The following is a 25,142-nucleotide window of genomic DNA, read 5'->3' as shown; positions in this document are numbered from 1 at the left end:
CGGGGTTGAGAGTGATGGACACCCAATCAGCAATCTTTGTAGGCCTCACCTGAGTACAGGTAAGCCCAAATTGTGCAAGCCACACACCTGCTCTACTTCTTTGAAATGATACTTAAGAGCCCCTGTTACCCCCAAACCAGGACTCACTCTCCATTGGTAAATCACTCCATCACTTTTGCCCTTAATTTCTGCATCTGCCCTGACGCCAATCCTATTCAGCCCCTTACTATTTCCCCCGAGGCCAGCCCCGGCGCCCAAGTTCAAGCCTCGCGCGGCCCAGGGGGCGGGTCCAGAAAGGGCAGGGGCGGGGACTGGGCGGAGACTGGAGGAGGGGGCGCGGTCTCAGTTCTGCCACCTTCCCCCCGGCCAGGAGCGCAGCCGCCGCCGCCGCCGCCTCCGCCGCGTCCTCGCTCAGCCTTGCGCTCCGCCCGCTGTCTCTGCCGCCGCAGCCCGGCCCAGGAGCGCAGAGCCCGGGGCACTGGCCCCGCAGCCTACCCGCCTTCCGGGCCGCGTGCCGGCTGCAGCCGACATGGGGGGCCACTAAGAGCGAGCACTCTTTCCCTCTGGCACCTCCCCGGGCCACTGGCCACTGGACCCCGGCCAGCGAGCCTCGGGCACCTCTGGCCCCCAGTCCGGCGCCTGGCACAGCCCTCCGCTCTGCCTCTCAGGCTCTGAGCATCGTGTCCCCGCCCCCCCCGCCCGCGCCTGGGACACCTGGGTCCCCCGGCGGCCCCGAGGAGAGGGGCGGGGGGGGGGGGCATGAAGCCGTTGGAGAAATTTTTGAAGAAGCAGACGTCGCAGCTGGCGGGGCGAACGGTGGCGGGAGGTCCCGGCGGGGGTCCGGGAAGCTGCGGCGGGCCTGGCGGGGGCGGGGGACCGGGCGGGGGCGGCGGTCCAACCGGAGGACTGCGGCCGCTGCAGCGGCGTCAGAGCGTGTCTCGCCTGCTGCTCCCCGCTTTCCTCCGGGAGCCCCCCGCCGAGCCGGGGCTGGAGCCGCCCCCTGAAGAGGAAGGGGGAGAGCCGGCGGGGGTCGCGGAGGAGCTCGGCAGCGGGGGGCCCTGTTGGCTACAGCTCGAGGAGGTGCCGGGGCCCGGGCCGCTCGGGGGAGGGGGGCCTCTGCGCTCCCCTTCCTCGTACTCCTCTGACGAGCTGTCCCCGGGCGAACCCCTGACCTCCCCGCCCTGGGCCCCCCTGGGCGCCCCCGAGCGGCCGGAGCATCTTCTGAACCGGGTGCTGGAGCGGCTCGCCGGAGGGGCCACCAGGGACAGCGCTGCCTCAGGTAAGGCTCATCCATCCCGGAGTAGGGGGTTGCTACCTGGTTCCTCTTCCTTGCCCTTGGACAGTGGGGGTGGCGCTATGCCGGGAGCCTCGGTGTGGGGTTGAGCGGTCAGCTGAAGTGGGGCAGCGGCCTAGGAGAGGAACAGACCCTTATGCAGAAGGGAAGCAGCAGTGCCCCCTTCCTCCCTGTAGCAGCCTCACCCACAGAGAAGCTGAACCTCTTTCTCTCCTTAAGCCACCCTTCCTTTCTCCTGGACATTTTACCCACAGATTCTCATGGGTCCCTGGTGTTGACTACCTCCTTCTGTGGCCCCAAATTAAGGCCTGACACACTAAGATGTGCTCTACCCCCCCACCCCCACCCCAAGACGTGCTTTCCAAGACCTGAAAGACCTTCTAGGAGTCCCTGATTCTGTCTAGAAGCCCCACAGCACAGGGCTGGCTGGCCCACTCAGTGGTTCAGTGCCAGACAGGCTCAGGGCCCAAGCTGCCTTTTGCACTCGGGCAAAGGGATGCATTGTCCTTAGCAGCTTGGGGGGAAGGAGGTGTCCTAGTTGGGGGTTGGCCCAGAAGGTGTTTGTTGGGGGAGAGGTGGCTGGGCAGACAGACATCAGGACCCTGCAGCATCCTGGGGGGGTTCTGAGCCCCTCCAACTCCCGCCCTTCCCAAGACAGGCCTCAACACACAGCCTCTTCAAAAAATAATAGCCACACCCTGAGAAGCTTATTCCCTAAATGATGATGCTATTTCACCACTCCCCACCAGCACCCCTACTAAGGGGACTTTGAGGAAACTGAGGCCCCAAACTGCTGGTTAGTGGTGGAGGTAGAAGACCGATGGGTCTTTAGGTCTGCCTCTCAGCATTTCACTAAACCCAGCAGGGTCTGAGGGTGGGAGCCCTGGTTGAGGGCCTAAAGATGAGGGTTTCACACCTTGCTCTTAGACCTCTGCAGGGAGCCTGGACCTAGGCTTGTGGAATAGGACACCGCTCCCCTAGATTTTTCTCAAGACCTGGGTCCTCTCCTTGGCTCAGTTGTCGTTGCCCTGGGGAGCTGACACCTTTTGGATTTAATTAGAAAAATATCAGACACACACAGCTCTCCTAACCATAACTTCCCGCCTACACCACACACCCTGTGTCTCTATGACACATTCCCTGGGGAGTCTGTGCATTGGACCAGAGCCTGGCTTGGAAGAGACAGACGCCAAACTGTAGCCCCCATAGCAGCATCTCCCCCACTCTGCCCCATGTTCCTCTTCCTTTGCTCTGGCTTGGCTCTCCCATGAGATAGATAGGAAGGACGTTGGGCATCCCTATTCCTTGTCGCCATCTTTGGAGCCAGGGGTCACGGCTGGGGTTCTCAGACTCACTTTATGAACATAGCAGGGTAGCAAGGCAAAGAGGAAAAGGGAGAATCTGTCTTTCCCCTTCCACAGGGATCTGGTGCCACACACTCTGCCTGGTCTCTCGTGGGGAAGGACTCTTGAATTGATTGTCACCCTAGTACCTGGGCTGACAAGCTAGATGCCCAGAGTAACTGCTTTGGGGAACCTCAAACTAGTCCCAGGGTAAATGAGAATCACCTTAACCTACCACTCTGATATTCTCCAACATAAGCAATGTTCTCAAGCCATCTTGGCTTCCTCCCACACTGTGTGGGAGGGGGGACTTACAGAAGTTATCCTCAAACCAGTCAAAGGCTGGCAAACATCTAAGCAGCCCTATCTAACCTCTGTGCTCTACCCTGACACGCAGCTTGCCTCAGGCATATTGAGAAAAGAACAAAGACTCAGGAGTCTGGGTTCCTACTCCAGCTCCAGGCAAGTCCCTCCCGGCTCTGGGCCTCAGTTTCTCATTTGTGAAATGCAACAGTTGAGTAGAGGATCTGGTGTTGGTTCTCTTCCTCTACCTTCATGACTAGAAACAGAGGCCAGGGGATGGTGAGCCAAGGGACGTCAGAAGCCTTGGTTTTGTCCTGGGGCAGTGCCTGGGGACCTGGCCCTAACCTGTCCTGGTGAGGACACCTGGCTCCCTCCCTGCGCCCTGCCTGTCTCTGTGTGCCAGGCTGCCCTGCCCCACCCCAGGGCTGGCTGCAAGTCAGGGCGACCTTGTACCTGGCTGACTGGCTGAGCCAGGCCCAGTTGGGGGAGTGGAGGGGAAAAAGGTGGTGAGAGCCACTCCCCTCCACCCTTCCGTCATTAACCCTTCCATCTCTGGGCATCCAGAGGACACAGGGCTTCTATTTAAAGGCTTTTGGGATCAAAGAGATGGCAGTCACTCCCTCTCCTTTTTAATGGGGCTGGTTCTCACCTGCCCAGTTGGAACTCAGAGCTTTTAGGTAGGGAGTAGGGAGGGGAGGAGGGATACAGACACACACACACACACACACACACACACACACACACACACACACCCCACTGACCCTAACCTCTGTGTTTACAAGTTCTTTGTCTAGAGACACTTCTGTGGTCGACCTCTTTTTGGGGCAGATCTCAAGCTTGGTGTATTATCTGACCAGCTTCCCACATGCATTGAAGAGTAGTGGGCGTGGCCATCAAAGGGCGCCCCCTCCTTCCCTCCAGCTGCCTTGGCAGCTGCCAACCCCACCCCCGCAGCGGCTGCCCAGAACCTTCACACGTGTGTGTGTGTGTGTGTGTGTGTGTGCACGCGCGCGCGCTCTTGTGCAGAGCATGACGGGGCAGGTGGCTGGGGCTCCAGCCTGGCTAAGGAAAACTCACTCTAGGAGGCAAGGGGGTGGGTAGTGAGTGTCCAGTCGGGTCCTGGGAGTGCCCGCCTGACATCAGTGGCGCCAATTGATCTCTACAGATATCCTGCTGGATGACATCGTCCTCACCCATTCTCTCTTCCTCCCCACGGAGAAATTTCTGCAGGAGCTACACCAGTAATATCCTTTTATGGAGCTCGCAATAGGGGAGGTCAGGAGGAAGCCACTCCCCCTACCCCACATGTGATATCAGGGCCTGGGTGCTTCCCTAGGAAACACACCTGGGTTTCAATTCCAGGGGTTTTACTCACCAGCTGTGTGACCTTGGGCAGACCACCTAACCTCCTGGGGCCTCAGTTTCCTCTTCTGTAAAAAGGGGGTAAATAACACCTGCCCTGCCTACCTATGGGGCTGCTGTGGAGATCAATCTGATAGTTGATGTGGGAGTGCTCTGGAGACTGCAGAGCCCTGTGCAAATGTAAGGTGTTATTATTCTATTAAGAGAGCCTCTCTCCCCACTGAATTGTTGCTCTAAACATCTGGTTGCCCAGTGGGTTATTATAGGGTCTGATGTAAACATCAGGTCACGGCTCTGCTTCGGTGGGGTCTGCTAGAGACAGGCCACTGGCCAGGCTATTCGTAGGGTCTCATGTAAGCAGAGGGCCTCACACTGAGTTATTTTAGGATCTAATTGTACATGTCAGGCCACTGAGTAGAATACCGTAGGCTCTCTTAGAAACACCAGGCCTTACACTGAGGTATGGTCAGGTTTGTGGTAAGCATCATTGGCCTTTATCAGCTCCAGGTTATGGGCTGGTCAGAGGTTGGGTGAGTCCAGGCAGGCTATCTCCAGGTGAAATTCAAACAGGCAGGTTGTGGTCAGATGGACGTGGTCAAGTGGGTGCCATCCCTACCTACTCTGAGCAAAAGCCCAGGCTGGGGCATGAAGGGGTCTTGGCTCCAGGGACCCCTCGACCTCTCTTCTCCCTGGCCCCAGACCTAGAGAATATTTGGGAGGGTTTAGCTACCCCCCTGCTTCTCATCTCCCTTCCCAGTTTCCTCGGGTCTGGCTGCCCAGGGCTTTTTCTTAACTAAGGGGTCAGTTTTGTTTGGGCAGGAGGCATGGAGGGCCCTGAGGGGCTGGGCCGGAAGCAGGCCTGTCTAGCCATGCTCCTTCATTTCCTGGACACCTACCAGGGGCTGCTGCAGGAGGAAGAGGGGGCCGGCCACATCATCAAGGTGGGCCTGGGAAGAGAAGGCGGGTGAGCAGGCTATTAGCTCTGGAAGGGGGCTCCTTTGAAGGAGCCATACTCCTCAAGCTGGATACCTGGAAGGAGAAGATGCCAGTGGACCTCAGTTTATATGGTTCCTCTATGTTCAAAGACATGGAGACCCTGCCCCAGCCCTTGCCGGTAGCAAAGTTTGGGATGAGACCCCTGCCTTTATCTTCTCTCTCCTCTGCTCCCCAGGATCTGTACCTGCTGATCATGAAGGATGAGTCCCTTTACCAGGACCTCCGAGAGGACACATTGAGGCTGCACCAGCTTGTGGAAACAGTGGAGCTAAAGTGAGGGGAATGGGTTGGGGGAGGGATAGGACAGAAGTCCCCCATGTTCCTCTGTCACAGGAACTGCCTCTGGCCTTTTGACTCCAATGTGGTTTTATTTCAGCCCCTTTCTCTTGCTAGAGGGTAGCACAGAGCATGGCCTCCAGTCACTTTCTTGTCCATTCTCTCATCCATTTCTTTGTTAATCCAATGGTGTACTGGTACATATTTAACAACCAGCACTTCAGGGAGAAAAAAAAAAAAAGCGCCCCTATTTGTAGCTTTTGCTGATTCCCATGGTGTGAATTCTCTCACTGGCTGATTTCCAGCTACTGACATGACGTCACTGAATGTGAAGTTGTGAAGAAATGTGTGGTAGCAGGCCATTACGTAGTATTTTCACCCCACAAATCTAAGAGAGGTAAATAACATCAAGAGCATAGATAATAGCAAAATATAGTAAAACAGGATACTACCTTTTGTGGTAATAATTTGGCTAGAAGTTTATAAAACATTTTTTTTTATTAATGGCTGTTTAAAAACCCATAGGCAGAATCTCACCAAATTTCACAATCTGCTCTCATGAGCCAATGTGAGCCAGCTTCAGGACTCCACTGCATCTGTCCATCCGTCCATCCGTCCATCCATCCATCCCTCTGACCATTTCAGTCTCTCTCCACTCCATTCCTACCACCACGACCCTCGTTTAGGCCTCATTAGCTCTCACCTGGATTATTGCCACAGCCTCCTGCCCAGGGCTTCAGCTCATGGTCTTGTGTCCTCTCCCTTCTTATGCTGACACCAGAGAGATCTTTCCAGTTTGACGACATCATGCTCCCTTTTCAAAAACATCCAGGGCTCCTTATTGCCTACAAGACAAAATTGTAACACCCTTGCACAGCATTCAACGCCCCTGCCTTTCTGCTGATGCTTCCCGCCTCATCTCCCACATCCCCCAGCCCCCATGACACTCCCTATACACCCCACCATTCCCTGAACTCCTGGGCATTCCCAACCCCAAATTCCTGCCATCATTTACATGTAAATGGGCCTCCAACCCCTGTGAGCACCCAAGAAAGACCACCCTGTACCACTTCTCTTTCTGTTGTCCTTCAAGGCTCCAGTCAAATACCATCTTCTTAATGAAAGATCCCCCTCCCTCATGCCAACAGAACTCTCCTTGTACCTTTGTTAGATCACCTAACACCTCCTGTCTCGTGTTAGAAGTAGCCGTATACACGTCTGTCTCCCTCCCAGGCTGTGAAGTCCTTGTCGGCAAAATTCAGGAAACAGCGGATGACCTACACCTACCATGTGCCAAGTAGTGTGCTCGGCCTGGAGGGTGGAAAAAAAAAATCCAGGAAGAACTAAGCCCAGCCCTCAAAAGCTCTCAGTCTTGCAGAAGAGATAAGATATGCACATAAACAAATATTAGGCCAGTGTCCTACAGCAGTTGATGCCCAAAAGTGACCTTTCCTGGTGTGTGGGGTGGATCAGAGAATTCATGGAAGAGGTCGCATATGATCTGGGTCACTTGGACAGTTGTCCCATGCTGGTCATTGTCTCCCTTCTGACCTCCTTCACCACTTTCTGAACCTGGTGCTGGTGCATCCTTGACTCGGTTCTGATAATCCCTTGCTTGATGTTGCCTGTCTGGCGCTCCATATGCGTGACAGGACTTCCTGACGCCCAGCTGTGTCCATGCCAGGATCCCAGAGGAAAGCCAGCCACCCAGCAAGCAAGTGAAGCCACTCTTCCGTCACTTCCGCCGCATCGACTCCTGTCTGCAGACCCGAGTGGCCTTCCGGGGCTCTGATGAGAGTGAGTGTGGGCATCAAGATGGGCAGAGCTTCCAGAACGGCTCAGAGGGCCCTTGGGGGCCTCTGAGTCTTAGGGCACCTTAGGTGGAGTCTCCTGGTGTAGTAGAACCTGTCCTTTCGACAGCCTGTTTCTTAGAAGCCAGCCGATTGAAGGTTAGGGGTGAGATGGGCTGGGAAACAGACGTGGGCTGGAGGGGCCTGTGTCAGCGCTATCATTCTGCCTTCTAATGCAAAGCTACCTTCCTGTCTCTGCTCAGTCTTCTGCCGGGTCTACATGCCTGACCACTCTTACGTGACCATCCGCAGCCGCCTCTCGGCATCTGTGCAGGACATCCTGGGCTCTGTGACAGAGAAATTGCAGTACTCAGAGGAGCCTGCGGGGCGTGAGGACTCCCTCATCCTGGTAGCTGTGGCTTCCTCTGGAGGTGAGGCTCGGGAAGAGCTGGGCAGGGGGGTGGGCAGGAGAGGAGAAACTCACAGGCCCAGTGCTCTGGAGCAGGGGTAAAGACGAATTGTAGGCCCTGGCTACCCGAAGTGTGGTCCTGGGACCAGCCACATGAGCATCACCTACCTGGGAGCTTATTAAAGCTGCAGTACCTCACACCGTACTCCAGACCCACCGATTCAAAATGAGCATTTTAACAAGATTCCCAGGCGGTTCCTATGCATATTAAAGTTTGGAAAGCACTGGTCCAAGACACTTGGATTCGGATCCAGGTGATTATCTCTTCCTCACCTTGGGATCTGGTTCTTTAACCTCCCAGAGCATCTGAGGATGCTACGTTTTTGAGGTTAAAAACACAGGGTGGGCCTCCAACCCCTGTGAGAAGGCAGAAAGCCTGCCATGTGGCCAGAGCCCTACTTCCTCTGAGGCAAGAAAAAAAAGTTCCAGTGCCATCGGGATGATAGAATGAGAGAAGAGCTGTGAAAGAATGTTGGGGGTAAAAAGGAGGTTATGAATGCAAGAGAAATCATGATCTGAAAAATTTCAGATAAATATGGCATAAACTGGTGATAACATAACACGAGTCCCATTAGTCTAGAACGTGTCTGTGCAGGGTTAGGAGTTTCCAGACGGGATGGCGACAGTGGCTGGGGGTTGTGAGGGTGCAGGTGGCAGGGGCTGAGGCAGAGCAGCTCGTTCTCCTGCAGAGAAGGTCCTTCTCCAGCCCACTGAAGACTGTGTCTTCACCACACTGGGCATCAACAGCCACCTGTTTGCCTGCACGCGGGACAGCTTTGAGGCCCTGGTAAGAACCCCGTGGCGAGGCCTTGGCTGGGAGCCAGGGCCCAGAGGGGCTGTGGGCAGAACCTCACAAACCCAGAGTGGAGTCCAGCCCCTGTGCCCCTGCCTGCCACCAGATGCCCCTCCCTGAGGAGATCCAGGTCTCCCCTGGAGACACAGAGATCCACCGAGTGGAGCCCGAGGACGTTGCCAACCACCTTACTGCCTTCCACTGGGAGCTCTTCCGATGTGTGCACGAGGTGGGGATTGTGACTGGTGCTGGGCTGGGGGCCTGGAGGGAGAAATGTGCCAACGTGGGGGGCCTGGAGACGGGCACCGCGTGCAGCTGAACTTGGGGTTAGAAGGCTGGCTGGCAGGGTGCCCTTGGGCAATTCCCTAACTCACCCCAGACCCTCTGAGACTTAGGTCCCCCATCTGAAAAAAAAAAAAGGCAAAGAGAGAGACCCCCTTAGTAAGGTGGGTCTTACATAGGACCTGATCCATGGTTAGTACTTTTAAACCGTTCTCTATTAAAGAAAGAAAATAAGGCAGTCACAATAATGTCTATCAGGTGGTTCAAGGACCTGGCACCTAGGAAGTGCTCGGTAGATAGCAGAGTGTGATTAATGTTGCTCCCCTCCCCCCAATCTCTGTTGCAACCTGTCTTGGCCCCGTTTTTTCCCATTTGCCCCTCCTCCCGCGCCCGCCCTCCGGCCCTGCGCTCCGCCGCCCGCGCCGCCACCTGCCCACGGCCGCCGTCCCCACGCGCCCGCGGCCGCTCCGCCACGCCGCCGTGGGTGCAGCTGGAATTCGTGGACTACGTGTTCCACGGGGAGCGCGGCCGCCGGGAGACGGCCAACCTGGAGCTGCTGCTGCAGCGGTGCAGCGAGGTCACGCACTGGGTGGCCACCGAGGTGCTGCTCTGCGAGGCCCCGGGCAAGCGCGCGCAGCTGCTCAAGAAGTTCCTCAAGATCGCGGCCATGTGAGTGCGGCCGGGCGGCGGAGGGGGAGCGCGGAGCCCCTCCCCCGGGCGCGCACTGACCCCGCCTCGCACCCCCCGCCCCCCGCAGCTGCAAGCAGAACCAGGACCTGCTGTCCTTCTACGCCGTGGTCATGGGGCTGGACAACGCCGCCGTCAGCCGCCTGCGCCTCACCTGGGAGGTGATGACACGGCTGCCCTTTCCTCTCCTTCCTCTCCTCCCGCCTGTGCTGGCCCGGCTGTGGGGTGGGGTGGGGTCTTGGCCTCCCGGGTGCACCCCAGTGCGGCCTCCGGCGGCTGCTGCAGGCCGCTTGGCCGCCTTTGTGCCGGGCGGAAGGAGGCGCCCTCTTCTGGCAGATCCAGCCCCCGGGGCACGCGGCTTAGCTAATGGACCCTGTGTCTGTGCAAAATCGTGAAGAGCCGGAATGCCCGCCGGAGTGGGGGCAGGCAGCCCAGGCCAGGTCGCAGGCTTGGATGCTGGGTTTCAGCCAGCACTCAGTGAGGCCCCTCGTGCATGGCGTATGCCTAAGCAGAGGCTCGAATGCCCCAGAATAATTCGTTCCCCTGGGCTGCTTCCAGCTCCCCAGACCGCACCAAGGGCTGACTCTATTTCCCCACCCACCAGCTTGCCAGCCCCCTGCAAGACAGCCAGGCCCCTTCCCCCTCTGACACGTGGGGATTAGCCAGAGCTGCCGTGAAACCCAAGGAGCTCCACTTTGACATTCCTTCTCCTTCCTTCAAACTCTCTGCAGAAGCTGCCAGGGAAATTCAAGAACTTGTTCCGCAAATTTGAGAACCTGACAGTGAGTGGGTTCAGCTCTTTTATCTGCCCCTGGACTTGTACCCCAGAGGCCCTCTGTTCCCCTTAACCTGCTTCCTCAAGCTTCCCTGCAAGGTTTTTAGTGCCTGAGACTGTCCCCAGCCCATGCTGGGAGGGGAGGGGTGGGAGGATTGCTGCCCCCTTTTTCCTTGGAGAAGGGAGAACAGTCAAGCCCCTCCCCATCTCACCCCCAGCTAGACACCCATACATGCCCCTCTCTGATCAGAGATGGACCTCGGGCAGGGGGATGAGGGAAGAGTAGGGGACATCTTTAAGGTGCACTGGGACTATCTGCCCTTTACCTCTCTTCCGTGGAACGCCAGGACCCCTGCAGGAACCACAAAAGCTACCGAGAAGTGATCTCCAAGATGAAACCTCCTGTGATTCCCTTCGTGCCTCTGATCCTCAAAGGTGAGAGTCACTCCTGTGCCCTTCTAGCCACACTCTCCGTGTCCCAGTTCTGGCTCTCAACCCCTGGCACTCAGCTCTGAGTGCCCACCTGGACAGGAGCCCCCTAGTGAGGGGCTGTGGGGGAGGGGAAGGGCCCTTTGGACCCCCTCTCTTCTTCCTCACATGGGCTTCTCCTCCATCCCCTAGACTTGACTTTCCTGCATGAGGGGAGTAAGACCCTTGTCGATGGTTTGGTGAACATCGAGAAGCTGGTGAGTACCACTGCCGACCCTGGCCTGGGCGCGGGGGCTGGCATCCTTCCCCTCTCCTGACAGCCCCCTAAAGACAGCAGCCTTCCTCCTTGGTGCCCAGCTTGCCCGACAGACTCCTGACTGTCCCTGGTGGCATTGCTGTGGCAACCTGCCCACGGGGAGGCAAAGCTGACAGGCATCTGGGGGGTGGGGGGGCACAACTCCACCTCTCCTCACGGCCGTTACACCCCTCCTTTGGTTCTTCAGACACCCTCCAGAATCAGACCCTGGAGGGAGCAGGGTCAAACCAGCAGAGTTGGAGAACGGAGCAGGGGGAGCATTAGAGGGGGGAGCATCTTTCTGTACCCTTCTTAGGGCTCATTCCTTGTCATCTCCCAGCATTCAGTGGCTGAAAAAGTGAGGACAATCCGCAAATACCGGAGCCGGCCCCTTTGTGAGTACCCGGGATTCTGAGAGTTTCACAGATAGAGTTCTGCCCGAGTGGGAGGCTTCCGGGAGGAGTCCCTGCTCGGTTCTTTGTTTTCTTAAACTTGTCAGCTCTCCACCCTCTCCTTGGCCTCCCTGGGAGCCCTCCTGCCCAGCACTTGTCCCGATCCACACCCCTGTCCTCCGGCTGGTATGCACAGTAGAGCGAGAAGGGATGCTGGGAGCCTGAGCGCTTCTCTCTCGTCACACCCCCAGGCCTGGATACGGAGGCTTCCCCCCATCACCTGCAGACCAAGGCCTATGTACGCCAGTTCCAGGTCATCGACAACCAGAACCTCCTCTTCGAGCTCTCCTACAAGCTGGAGGCTAATAGTCAGTGAGAACAGAGGTGCTGGTTGGCGCCCCACCAAGGTCCTCGGGCACCTGGCACTCAAGCACTTTGCACGATGTCCCAACCCACCCCTGACATCTTTCCACTGGAGCAACTTCCTGCCCCTCCGGAAAGAGTCAGATGGACTTACCCCTGGACTCATAAGCCTGTTCATCCTGCTGAAGCCCTCTCCCCCTTGCTCCTTCCAGCCAAAACCATACTCTGCTGGTTCCTGCCCTTGCAGGGAAGGGGGGCAGAGTGCTCCTTCCTCTGTCACCTCCCATCGAGGTCTGTTCCAGAGATGGAGTTTCCAACCTCCTCCCAAGCAGGCAGGAAAGCTGCCCACCCTCCTGTCTCACAGAGCGGAATCGTGGGAGGGATTGGCAGCCTTCCGTTCCCCCCCGTCCGGCCTTTCCCTGGTCAGGGCTGGGACCCCTGGATGTACCCCCCTGGAATATTATATCACCCTTGTGTCTGTGTGCGTGTGTGTGCACCTGTCCCCTTTAAGAAGCAGGAGTGCATCTGGTAATTGAGGGAGGGTATTGTGTGTAGAGGGGTCCTCCTGTTTGGTGCTACCCTGGTCTACTCTGCCCTGCGGTGGTGTGGGATGCTTTCCCCACCCTCACCACTCCCTGCTCAGCTCCTTTTGCTGCCCTGCATGCCCAAGCCTGTGGGTGAAGCTCTTTGTGGGGCAGGGGGCAACCTGTCAGCCCTTGGGAGCCCCCACCTCGCAGGTCTCCCCGAGGTCTCTGGGTGGGCTCCAATGAAAGGGTAAAAGATGCTCAGGGAAACACAGGCCTAAGCTGCCTACAGGATGCTCCCTCTGCATTGTGGGGTGGGATGTGGCGGTACCAGGAGTTGGAGGTGTCTGGGGCCCACCCTCCTGCTTTGGGGGTGTCTCCTGCTAAGAATGGAGCTGTCATCTCCCTTCTGGCTCTCTGGTGGGACACCAACCACATGGTCTCTAGCCTTCCCCCTGTCTTGACTCCCCCTGGGTCCTCCCCATCAGAGCTGGGGGGGGCGGACCCCTGTACCCAGAAGTGAGAGGGGAGGCAATGGCCAAGCCTGTCAAGGTGGAACTGGACTGTGGTGACGCCTTTAATACCTCTGTGTCTCCCCACCGTCTCCCACACGGGCCTCCAGGGCCGAGGGGCGCAGGGCTCCTGGCAGCTACCGGGTGAGGTTTCCTGGCACAGCCTCACCCCCCTTTTTGGCACCCCCCCCTTTCCCTTCTGAAGAGGCAGCGGCGGCGACAGCGAAAACCCCTGCTGTTCCTGTTCCGAGGGTGTACATATTTTTTACCAAAAGCTCTGGAATTGTAAATTTATTTTTTAAAACTCCAAGAGGGGAAGAGCCTTGTATCATATGTAAACATTGTATCATAGGTTATGTTGTACAGTCCCTTTTCTACAGTGGTCCTTCTGGTTCCTGCCACAGAAAAGATGTGTCTGGGCTCCCCGCCCCCAGCCGCACATACACAGGCACCGAGTCGCCTCCTCCATCCCCTACAGACAGTGACCAGAGCCCCTGCCCCGCCCGCCCTGCTTCCTCCCTGCAGCGGCCCACGCGCACTCCTCTCCCCGTGGCCACCCTTCCTCCCTCCCCGCTCGGCAGCCTGCTCACGCAGCTCCCACAGCCCTCCTCAAGCCCTGGGGTCCGCCGCCGCCCGCCCCTCGCCTTGATGATGCCCCGCCGCTCCCCAGCTCTGCCAGAGTGAGCTGCGTGTCCCGGACGGGCTCGGGTGTCTGCAGAAACCGCTGGGGGTGAGAAAAAGCTGATAAAGTCTATGAATCAAGCTGCTTGCTGCTCTCCATTCTGTTTCTCTGAGGCTGGGGGCAGGGGGTGAGGGAGGGAAGAGGGGAACCCCCCCTTCAGTGCACTGGGTCCCTCAGCAGGGCTGTTCTGGAATAACTGAAAATGTGGGTGAGAGGGAAAGGTGCCAACCTCATGAGACTTGTCACACAGTGTCTGGCCTGGGTGGCTCAGTCGGTTAAGTGTCTGCCTTCGTCTCAGGTCATGATCCCAGGGTCCTGGGATCGAGCCCGGTATCCGGCTCCCTGCTCGGCGGGAAGCCTGCTTCTCCCTCTGCCCCTCCCCCCACTCTTGCTCTCTCTCTCTCTCTCTCTCTCTCTCTCTGACAAATAAGTAAATAAAATCTTCTTTAAAAAATAAAAAAAATAGGGGCGCCTGGGTGGCTCAGTCATTAAGCGTCTGCCTTCAGCTCAGGTCATGATCCCAGGGTCCTGGAATCGAGCCCCGCATCGGGCTCCCTGCTCAGCGGGAAGCCTGCTTCTCCCTCTCCCACTCCCCCTGCTTGTGTTCCCTCTCTCGCTGTGTCTCTCTCTGTCAAAGAAATAAATAAAATCTTTAAAAAAAGAAATAAAAAGAAAAAAATAAAAACAGTGGCAAAGCAGTATCAGTGAGGATGTGAAGCAATTGGAACCTTTATACACCGTTGGTGGGAGCGTACATTGGTACAGCCACTTTGGAAACCTGCGTGGCAGTGTCTACCAGAACTAAATGTACACCTGACCTATGACCCAGAATTCCCACTCCCAAGAGAAATCAGTGCTTGTGTCTACCGAAAGACATGGGCAGCAGTGATCACAACAGTTTCATTAGCGACAGTGAACTGGAGAAAGCTCAGCTGTCCTTCAACAGGTGAATGGATAAATCAAGCGTGCTATCTTCTTACAGTGGAATACTACATAGCAAAAACAAAGAACAAACAACTACCTGAACGACTGAATCTCAGACATAATATTGAGTAAAAAAACAAAACAAAACGAAAAAAACCAGACACATAAGACTACAAATTGTATGATTCTTGTTAAGAGAAGTTCAAGAGCAGGCAAAATTAATCTATGGGGATAGAAGTAAAAAATAGGGGTTTCTTGATGGGCAGGGGAGAGTACTGACTGGGAAGGGGCATGAAGAAGCCCTCTGTAGTGGTAAAAATGTTCTATATCTTGACCTGAGTGTGTGTGTGTGTGTGTGTGTGTGTGTGTGTGTGTGTGTGTGGTATGCTCACTGAATTGTGAGATTTATACATTTCACTGTAGGTATATCTCAACTAAAACAATTCAGATCATAACACTCCTGTTTCCAATAACACATTAAAAATCAAAGTCCTGGGGCACCTGGGTGGCTCAGTCGTTGGGCGTCTGCCTTTGGCTCAGGTCGTGGTCCCGGAGTCCTGGGATCGAGCCCCACATCGGGCTCCCTGCTCCGCGGGAAGCCTGCTTCTCCCTCTCCCACTCCCCCTGCTTGTGTTCCCTCTCTGGCTGTCTTTCTCTCTGTCAAATAAATAAAACCTTTAAAAAAAAAAAAATCAAAGTCCTCCCTCTCTGACCCCCTCTCCTACCCCCTCTCCTCTCACTCACCCCCCCAACAGTCACATTGACTGCTTTACCGTTCCTAATCTCCTCTAACACCCATTCCTGTCTCAGGGAATCACCTTTGCTCTTTCCTGAGCCTTCCCTGCCCACACTGACCCCATCTCACCCACCCCTCCCTCTCTGTCCCCTACCCCCTGTATTGTCTTCAAGGTACTCATCACCCCCGACATCATACACACTTCTCTGTTCTTTCTTTGTGCCTCCGCTCCTACAAGAATGTTAGGTCTCAGCTCCATGGATGTCTTGTTTGCTATCCAGAGCCTAGAACAGTACCTGGAACAGAGAAGGCATTCAATACGTCCTTGCTGAATGAATAAATTAAGTTGGTTGAAATAGGAGCTGTAAGTGCAGACAAGACACAAGCTGAAAAGCCCTCTAGGAATTGAGCCAAAGAGATTCACTACTGGTCTGGGGATAGGAGGTGGGGGACAGTAAAAGAAAGCTTCTTGAAAGAGATGACCCAGGACTTAAAGCAGGTTTGATGGCCAAAGTGTGGAAGTGGGAAGTCAGGGATGAGGCACTGGGAGACACTGCTCAGCACTGGGAGCTGCCCCTGCCCTGTGGACTGGTCACGAGGGGAGCCAGATGTGTGGGGGCTGGACAGGTTCTGCCCTCCTCAAAGGGTGCTGGTCCCACTCTGGAGGACTCCATGCCCTGGGGCAGGATCATAGAGGCCATTCCTTTCTGTCCCTGCTCCTCTACCCCTGGGAGGGCAGGGAAAGTGGTATGGGTTATTCCCCTTATCCCCATCTTGGCCATCTTCAGACCCATCAGTCCTCAGCTCCCCTTCAGGGGTGATGATGAGAATTGACATTTGGAAGGGTGTCCTTTACCACCCACTATGCTTGGCTTTACGTGCGTTCTCTCATTTAGTCCTCCCAACAAAGAGGTTGACTCTATCAGTCTCACTTTCCAGATGAGAACTGAGGTCACGAGGAATTTCTCATCAGATGCACAGAGAGGCCAACTCTCATAGCTAGCAAGAATTTGAACCCAGTTATTCTGACTCCAGAGCCCACGGTTTAAGGTCTGCACAATCCCCACAAGCTTGAATAACTAAGAAATGTCCACCTTGCACTCACCAGACTGCAGTGGCCACCTGACTATAGCTGGGGGGTGGGGACACTATCCTTTCTTGTCCCTTCCTGCACTCTGCCTGAGTTCTGCCTCCCTGTGTGGAGAGTGGCCAAGACACGAGACGTGGTCAAGGGCTCTGTGGGCTGTGTGGGGAGAGGACGACCTTACTTAGTAGCATTGCACATCCTAGGCTGCTCTAGCAATGAACGAAAGGGTGCAAATGATTTGGAGTGCTCAGAGGACCAGCCTAGGAAGATGCCCTCCTGATCAGGTGTATAGAGAGCAGAGGGGAGAATTTAAGCAGTGCCCTCTGAATCCACTAGGTGTCACCACCAAGATTACTTACTTTCTCTTCACGCTTGGGGATAGAGGAGGGTAGAGTATTTCTTGGGGGAATACTGAATCTCTCTCTCTCTCTCTTTTTTTAAACTTTTTATTGTTATGTTAATCACCATAATACTGAATCTCTCTTACTGAATCCCCATGGCATGAGTCAGAAGGTTGACCATCCCTGACTTCCCATTTGTATCTTTCATTCTCCTCTTTCTTTTTTTTAAATTTTATTTATTTATTTGACACAGAGAGAGAGGGCACAAGTAGGCAGAGCCATAGACAGAGGGAGAGGGAGAAGGAGGCTCCCCAGCTGAGCGGGGAGCCCGATGCGGGGCTCTATCCCAGGACCCTGGGATCATGACCTGAGCTGAAGGCAGACGCTTAACGACTGAGCCACCCAGGCGTCCCTCAACTCCCCATTTTAAAAAACACTTTCCTTGATCCTACATGCCTGTTCCAGCTACTGTCCCCTCTCTCACTTCCAGTTCAAGGCCAAACTTCTGGAAAGGATTGTCTCCACGTCATCTCCCATTCATTCTTTTTTTTATTTTGTCTTGTTTCCCCAACTTTTTCATCATAAATCAACTCAAACACAGAAAAATTTAAAGATTAGTACAGTGAATATCCTTAAAGCCTTCTAGATTCTATAATTACCATTTTGCTAAATTTGCTTTTGTTGTCTCTTTCCCTCTTTTTCTCCCCTCTCTTTACACACACACACACACACACACACACACACACACACATTTTTCTTTTGTTAAGCTATTTGAAAGTAAGTTGCAAACATTAATATCATTTCACTCCTAAAAGCCTCAGTGGGAACATCCTAAGAATAAGAACAATTTCCCGCATATCCACCACGGCATTATCACACCTAACAAAGTCAATTATAACTCTACAATATCACCTAATATCCAGTCTCTATTTGATTTTCCCAGGTTGTCTCAAAAATATCTTTTTATTTATTTTTTAAAGATTTTATTTATTTGACAGAGAGAGACACAGCAAGAGAGGGAACACAAGCAGGGGGAATGGGGGAGGGAGAAGCAGGCTTCCCGCTGAGCAGGCGCCCCTCAAAAATGTCTTTTTAAAAACTTAAAAGAAGTGGGGCACCTGGCTGGCTCAGTCAGTAGAGCATGTGACTCTTCCTCTTGATCTTGAGGTCTTGAGTTCAAGCCCCACATCGGGGCTAGAGATTACTTTTAAAAAATTACATTTAAAAAAAAAAAAAAAGAAAAGAAATCCTGATCCAATCAGGGCCTATGCACTGCATTGGGTTCTTATATCTCTTTTGTCTCTTTTAATCTAGAATAGCTCCTTTGTTTTTCTTTTTTTCCAACAACATTGACTTATCGAAGTCTAGGAGAAATGTCTTGTAAAATTGTCCCAAATTCTTGACTTGTCTGATTGTTTCCCCATGTTCTTGTTCACTTGTACTTTCATCCCCTCAAATGTAATTTACATTTTTCTAATAGTCACACTTAAAAAGCAAGAAGAAACAGACGAGGGGTGCCTGGGTGGCTCAGTCGTTGGGCGTCTGCCTTCGGCTCGGGTCGTGATCCCGGGGTCCTGGGATCGAGCCCTGCATCGGGCTCCCTGCTCTGCGGGGGGCCTGCTTCTCCCTCTCCCACTCCCCCTGCTTGTGTTCCCTCTCTCGCTGTGTCTCTCTCTGTCAAATAAATAAATAAAATCTTTAAAAAAAAAAACAGATGAATTAATTTTAATAATACATTCTATTTAACTCAAATATACAAAACAATATTATTTCAACATGTAATTGATAATAAAAATACTAATGAGATCCTCTACTTTTTTTGTAGTAAGTCTTTGAAACCTGGCGTTCATTTTATACTTGTAGCATATGTCAATTCAGACTAGTCACATTGTAATTGTTCAATAGCTACATGTGGTTAGTGGCTCCCTAATTGGATGGCATAGTTCATCCTAGGGGTTTTCTGGACCTTAAATAAATAAGGAGGGATTAACGGATCTCACCATGACAAAGATACATTTTTTTCTCTCTCTTTGTTGTTAGTATGTGGTGATTTTTGCATGTTGCAAATATCCTGTTTATCCCAATCATTCATTCCTGTATTTTTAAATGTATGTGTAACTTTTCAATTGTGCAAAAAATTTAAAGACTAATATAATGAACACCTACATCTCCACCATCCAGCTTAAGAGATAAAGCCGTACCCTGCCGCTGAGGCCCCTGGTGCCTGTCCCCAATCACATCCCCTTCCTTTCTCCCCAGAGACAACCGCTTTCCTGAGTGTGGTATCATTTCCATGTGTTTCCATAAACGTTTACTGTGCACATAGGCATCTCAAAACAATATAGTTTTTGCATTCTGGGGAGTAACAATTTTATTGAGATATACTTTTTTTTTTTTTTTAAGATTTTATTTATTTGACAGAGAGAGACATGGAGAGAGAGGGAACACAAGCAGGGGGAGTGGGAGAGGGAGAAGCAGGCTTCCCGCGGAGCAGGGAGCCCGATGCGGGGCTCGATCCCAGGACCCTGGGATCATGACCTGAGCCGAAGGCAGACGCTTAACGCCTGAGCCACCCAGGCGCCCCTGAGATATACTTCATATACACTATTTAAAGTGTACAGTTCAATGGCTTTGAGCATAACCACAGAGTTCTGTGACCATCGCCACAGTCAAATTTAGAACATGGTCATCACCTCAAAAAGAAATTGTACAAGAGTGTTCATAGCAACATTATTTGTAATAGCCAAAAAGAGGAAACAACTCAATGTCCATCAACTGATGACTGGAGAAACTGGAATGTGGTATATCCATAAAATGAAGTATTATTTGGCCAGAAAAAGAATGAAGTGCTGATCCATGCTACAATGTGGATACACCTTGAAAACATTATGCTAAGTAGAAGAAGCCAGGCACAAAGGCCCACATATTGTATCAGTCCCATTTATAGGAGATGTCCAGCATGGGCAAAGCCACAGAGATAGAGAGTGGATTAGTGGTTGCCAGCGGACAGAGAGTGGATTAGTGATTACCAGGAGATGGGAGGAAGGCAGAATTGGGAGAGGCTGTTAATGGGTATAGGGTTTCTTTTTGGGGTGATGAAAATGTGCTGGAATTAGTGGTGATGGTTGCACAAAATTGAGAATATACTAAAACCTGCTCAACTGTCCACTTTAAAGTGAGTAACATGGTTTCCAGTTATGTGAACTTTATCTGCTTGACTTGTACACACATCCTTGCGATCTCTGCCTCCGTCTTCACATGGTGTTCTCCCCTGTGTGTGTCTGAGTCCTCTCCTCTCCTTGTAAGGACACCAGTCATTGGATTTAGGGCCCACCCTAACCCACTTCACCTCATTTTGATCCCTTGATTTCAACTTAACTAATTTTATCTGCAAAGACCTTATTTCCAAATAAGGTCAACTTCTGAGGCTCCAGGTGAGCGTGAATTGGGGGGGGGGGACACTGTTCAATCCATTTCAAGATCCTTTACCCATGGCTTAATTGGATTATTTGTCTTTTTATTATTGAGTTTTAAGAGTTTTTAATATTCACATGTTTTAAAACTTTATATAAATACTGTCCTCCCAGGTATAGTGTTCAGCAACTTTCCCCCCTCAACATTATGCTTGTGAGATTCACCCAGGTCAATAGGTGTACTTCTCTCTTTTTAAAAAATATTTTACTTATTTATTTGAGAGAGACAGAGATTGCCAGAGAGAGCACGAGTGGGAAGGAGGGGGAGAAGCAGACTTCCCAGTGCACAGGGAGCCCGATGCGGGGCTCGATCCCAGGGCCCTGGAATCATGACCTGAGCCAAAGGCAGATGCTTAACGGACTGAGCCACCCAAGTGCCCCCAATAGGTGTAATTCTAAAAAAACAAAAACAAAAACCATTACTCCAGTCTGTTTGGTTTTGTTGCTTTTTCATTCTTCAACCCACTGCATCTGGTGTCCGCCCTCAGGACTCACTGAAACTGTTCTTGTCAAGGTCACTGACTCCCATGTTACCACACTTACCTAACTGTTCTTTCGCCGGCATTTGATATTTTTGACCAATCTTCCTTCCTGAGCACTTATCACCACTTCCAGGACACCATGCTCTCGGGGATTTCCCTCCGTCCTGTTTATCTCTGTCTCCCTTGTAAGCCTTCTCCCTCAGCTTGGTCCTTGCATGTGGGGTGCCTTGGCTCTTCTCTTCTCACTCTACACCTGGGCTTAGAGTTCATCCATTTCATTCTGTTTAGGGAACTATCGCTGCCTAACCAACTATTCTAAACGTAGTGGCTTATAACTTCTCATGATCCTCCAGGTTGATGGGGGCTCGGCTGGACAGTTCTGCTGTCTTACTCAGGGTGTCTCATGTGGTTACAGTCAGGAGGTAACCGGAGCTGGAACGTCCAAGATGGCTGGTTCGCTTGTCTCACACTCTGCTGGCAATGACTGGAATGCTGGGATGGCTAGACCTCTATTTCTCCATGTCAAAGCTTCTCTCTTCAGCTGATCTCTGCAGCAGAGTAGCTGATTTCTCACATGAGAGATTACGGGTCCCAAAAGCAAGAGTAGAAGCTGCTGCATCTTCTTAAAGCTTAGTCCTGGACCTGGTACAGCATGACTTCTGCTGCATTAGAGGTTGTCACAGGTCAGCCCAGATTCAATGAATACAAGGAGTCCTGAGCTGGTAGGGGCCGTCTTTGGAGAGTAGCTACCACAGTTTAGGAGTCCTAAATTGCTAGGATTGCTCTTCTAAGTTCCAGACTCAAACATGTGCTGACCTACTGGACCTCTCCTCCCTCCCTCCTCACCAGCCTCCTCAGGCTCATTCACAGCCCTGGCCTCTCTAAGCTAAGTAGCTAGGTGTTAGTACCACATGCACACAGTTTAGCCAGAAGCTTGGGAGTCATCTTTGGCTCCTCCCTGTCCTTGGCCCTCACATTCCACTTCTTAAATATCTCTAGAATTACTTCTCTCCATCTCTACTGCTCATACCTAATAATGATCATGGCTAAGACTCGTGGGTGCTTTCCAAGTGTGTACACACTTTGGGCACATTCCATCCAGTCTTCTCTCCATTTCATAGATGAGAAGCCTGAGGGTGATAGAGGTTGCATAACTTGCTCAAAGTCTCACCCTATTCAGCAGTGGGGAGAATTGAAACTTGAGCCTTTTGGCTCTGGAGAAAGGCAGCCTTGCCTCCAAAGCCTTTGTGTCCAGCTGGTGCCCAGCTGCGACTCAGCACAGGCAACCATCATCTTTCACTTAGATGTCCACAACAGCCTCCCAACAGGTGTTTCTGCCTCCAGTCTGGCCCCATCTAATCTATCCTCCATCCTGCAGTCAGAAGGATTTTTCTAGAAGGCAAAAGGGGTCATGGCACTTCTCTGCTTAAACCTTTCAATGATTTCCCTCTCACCCAGAAGATAAAATCTGACTTTTCACAACAGATAATAAAGTGCTTCATAAATTGGCTCCTGTCAACTTGACAGTGTGCCTTGGGGCAGTGGTTTTCCACAGGGGCATTTTGGAAATTTGTGGAGGCTTTTTTGTTTATCATGATAAGGATGTACTATAGGCATTTGGTAAGCAGGGGTCAGGGATGTTAGAGTGCTGCAATGCAAGGAACGGATCCACACAACCAAGAATTATCCTGGGTTCCACGTGGCTTTCAATGTCCGATTGGACATTCCATGTGAAAAATCCATGTCTTAAAAAAACCTATCTAATGGGGCACCTGGGTGGCTCAGTCATTAAGCCTCTGCCTTTGGCTCAGGTCATGATCCCGGGGTCCTGGGATCGAGCCCCGCATCGGGCTCCCTGCTCAGCGGGAAGCCTGCTTCTCCCTCTCGCACTCCCCCTGCTTATATTCCTGCTCTCGCTGTGTCTCTCTCTGTCAAATAAATAAAATCTTATTTTAAAAAACCTATCTAAGCCTATAATCTATTTCTCCATTAACCTTATACCCAAGGGAGGAGGGGACAGGCTTATTTCTGGTTCACCCTTACCAGAAATAGAGCCTTGTATTTCTTTGGGGGTCCCATCTTTATGAAGGAGAATCTTTTGTTAAAATTCCCGTTGAGGAGGTTCTGAGGTGTTTCCTTTTCCATGAGACCTCAGGTTCACCTAGTCAGGCAAATGTCCTCAGAACAAAAACCTGCCTCAGTGTTCTACTCACCTCTTTCTAGAAACCCTGCCTTTGTTTACTTTGTTTTGCCAATATTCCTCACTTTTTCATCATTATTCTTTTGTTGTTTTTTGGGAGGTCTCCCAGGTACTTGGCCTGTCATATTATCAAAAAGGGAAAGTACAAGCATGGAATATTTTTGCACAAACTTAATATAACCTCTCCTTTTTATGAATTCACTACTGTGTTGTTTTGTGTTGTTCAGAACTTTACCAAGAGTCTTTCATCATTTTGGGAAATCACATCACAAATGACAATGCAGGATCACGTGGTATGGGCATTAACAGCAGACTCTGGAGACAGATCTGCTATTTTATAGGTATGTGACTTTGGGCAGGATGGTTAACCATACTGTGTCTCAGTTTCTTCATTTGTAGAATGGGGGTATTAATACCTACCTCAGAAAGTCATTGTGAAGATTAAATGAGTTATGACATGTGAAGTTATGCCAATGTTACATGGTAACATGATGTTAATTAAATGCCAGATGTTATGATGACTTCTTTGACCTAATTTCTCATAAGTTTGCCTTTCTCATAAGTTCTAGCTCGAGCTCCAGCACATCAAAATGCTTTCAGTTTTTGGAATGTGCCATGATTCTTCTTGTTTTGCACATACCTTCCCTCTACTCTGGAATGCTTTTCTCTCTTCTGCCCCTACCCAATTCTTATTTTCCCAACAGGCCTCACTTAGATGTCACTTTCTTCATGAAGCCCACACCTAGTTCTCCAGGTGAGATGTCCCTGTATTCCACCCCAGTGGCTGCTTTTATCATAGAGTGATGTTACAGAGAATGGGGGAAGCTTACATTAGCCACAGTGGGCAGGGAATGCCTCTGAGGAGGGACATTTGAACGAAGACTTGAAAAATGAGGAAGGGGCAGAGTAGAGCCAGTACAAAGGCCTTGAGGAGTCACTTGGTGCACTGTAGTGATAGAAAGCAGATCCACACAGTATATGGTGAGCAAGGAGGAGACAGAATGGACATGAAGCTGAAGAACTGGGAGTTTGGGTCTACCATCTCCCTGACCCAATCACCCCACCTTTAGACATGCAGAACTACATACCTGAAAATCTTTACCTTTGCACCCACTGATCCCTATGCCTGGAATGTGTTCCCTGCCTTCTCTGATCGGTAATAAAATTCTACTCATCCTTCAAGGCTCAGTTCAAAACCACTTACGAAACCTCCCATGCTTCAGCAGGAGTTAATCACTCCTTGTCTGACCTCTCACAGCACATATATCCCCATGGCCCTAATTACATGGTGACTTGTATCCCAGCTAGCTGTTTACATGTCAGTCTACCCACCACACAGTGAATGCCCTGAGAAGGGAGGCTCTTAGTCACCTCTGTAACCATCTGATGGTGCCTAGCCCAGTGCCTAGCCCGCAGCAAGTTCTCAATGAACGCTGTGACACTGACTAGTGGGTGCTGCCCAGCACTATTCATGGCAGAAGGAAAACAAAAATTAGACAAGTTATGGTTTATCACGTATTCCCATTCGTTATTTGATTTGAGCCCTCCAACAACCCTATGAAACAGTCGAGACAGGCACTATTAGCCCCATTTTACAGATAGGGTAGCTGAAGCCCAAGGGCACACAGCTAGTGAGTAGTGAGAACTAAATCCCAATCCTGTCCCCTTACTTTGGATTCAACTCAAGGAAGGGTGAAAGAGAGACGCAAAGAGCATTTTGATGATATAAGGCAATGGGGTTAGCTATAGTGGAAAAGAGCTCTTGTGAGTGGACTAGGGAGAGATCCTCACTCAGCTGGGAAGGAGTCAATAGCACTCCCATCAGGGAGGGCACAGGATTCCTCTCCCGAACCCAGGCAGCTGGAGGAAGCCGTAGAACCATCCTCCAGCCTTGGAAACTAGGGAACCCCCCGGCCCGCGAAAGAGACGGGTGTTAGGGTCAGGTGGCTAAGATGACGTTAAGAATGACATGTTAGCAAGGGCCTGCCTCTCTGTTGCTATGACAACAGGAGCTTGACTGCTGGGCCTTGCAAGGTTGACTGAGGCATGTCCTTCGTTGACTCGAAATTAGGGAAGGACATTTACAGGGTGGGTGTGTGCGCGCGCGCGGTAAAATGAAGATGGAAAAGGTATATTCAAGACTCTAGCTCAATCATTCTCCGCCCCGGCAACACTTTAGCTACACCTGCGCAATTTTAAAAAAGCCTCGATGCCTAGGCCATACCCCAGACCAATTAAATCAGAATCTCTAGGCTTCGCTATCTACTTAAGTCTTCGCGGATGACTCCAATTGCAGCCAAAGCCGCAAACCCTGCTTTTAGAAGGAAAGCGG

General features: G+C 52.1%; 1 protein-coding gene and 1 long non-coding RNA gene across 2 annotated transcripts; one reads left to right on the top strand and one right to left on the bottom strand.

The window, feature by feature from the left end:
* Nucleotides 1-377: 377 nt before the first annotated feature.
* Nucleotides 378-13,888, top strand: RAPGEFL1 (Rap guanine nucleotide exchange factor like 1). Its single transcript, XM_032429016.1, has 15 exons — nt 378-1,279; nt 4,106-4,184; nt 5,108-5,243; nt 5,474-5,571; nt 7,259-7,371; nt 7,628-7,795; nt 8,523-8,620; nt 8,733-8,855; nt 9,399-9,577; nt 9,666-9,756; nt 10,327-10,377; nt 10,718-10,805; nt 10,992-11,056; nt 11,435-11,489; nt 11,738-13,888. The coding sequence occupies exons 1-15, from the start codon at nt 760-762 to the stop codon at nt 11,860-11,862; spliced, it is 1,989 nt and encodes a 662-aa protein (XP_032284907.1). The 5' UTR covers nt 378-759; the 3' UTR covers nt 11,863-13,888.
* On the bottom strand, nt 1,308-9,910 carry LOC116647551. The gene is made up of 3 exons (XR_004302352.1): nt 9,750-9,910; nt 6,278-6,419; nt 1,308-1,409 (listed from the first exon to the last, which is right to left on the bottom strand). It is a non-coding gene; the product is annotated as an uncharacterized LOC116647551 (long non-coding RNA).
* Nucleotides 13,889-25,142: the final 11,254 nt, after the last annotated feature.

Source organism: Phoca vitulina, unplaced genomic scaffold (assembly GCF_004348235.1).
Source record: "Phoca vitulina isolate PV1807 unplaced genomic scaffold, GSC_HSeal_1.0 scaffold40, whole genome shotgun sequence".
Taxonomy (NCBI): domain Eukaryota; kingdom Metazoa; phylum Chordata; class Mammalia; order Carnivora; family Phocidae; genus Phoca; species Phoca vitulina.
This window is presented reverse-complemented; position numbering and strand designations above follow the sequence as displayed.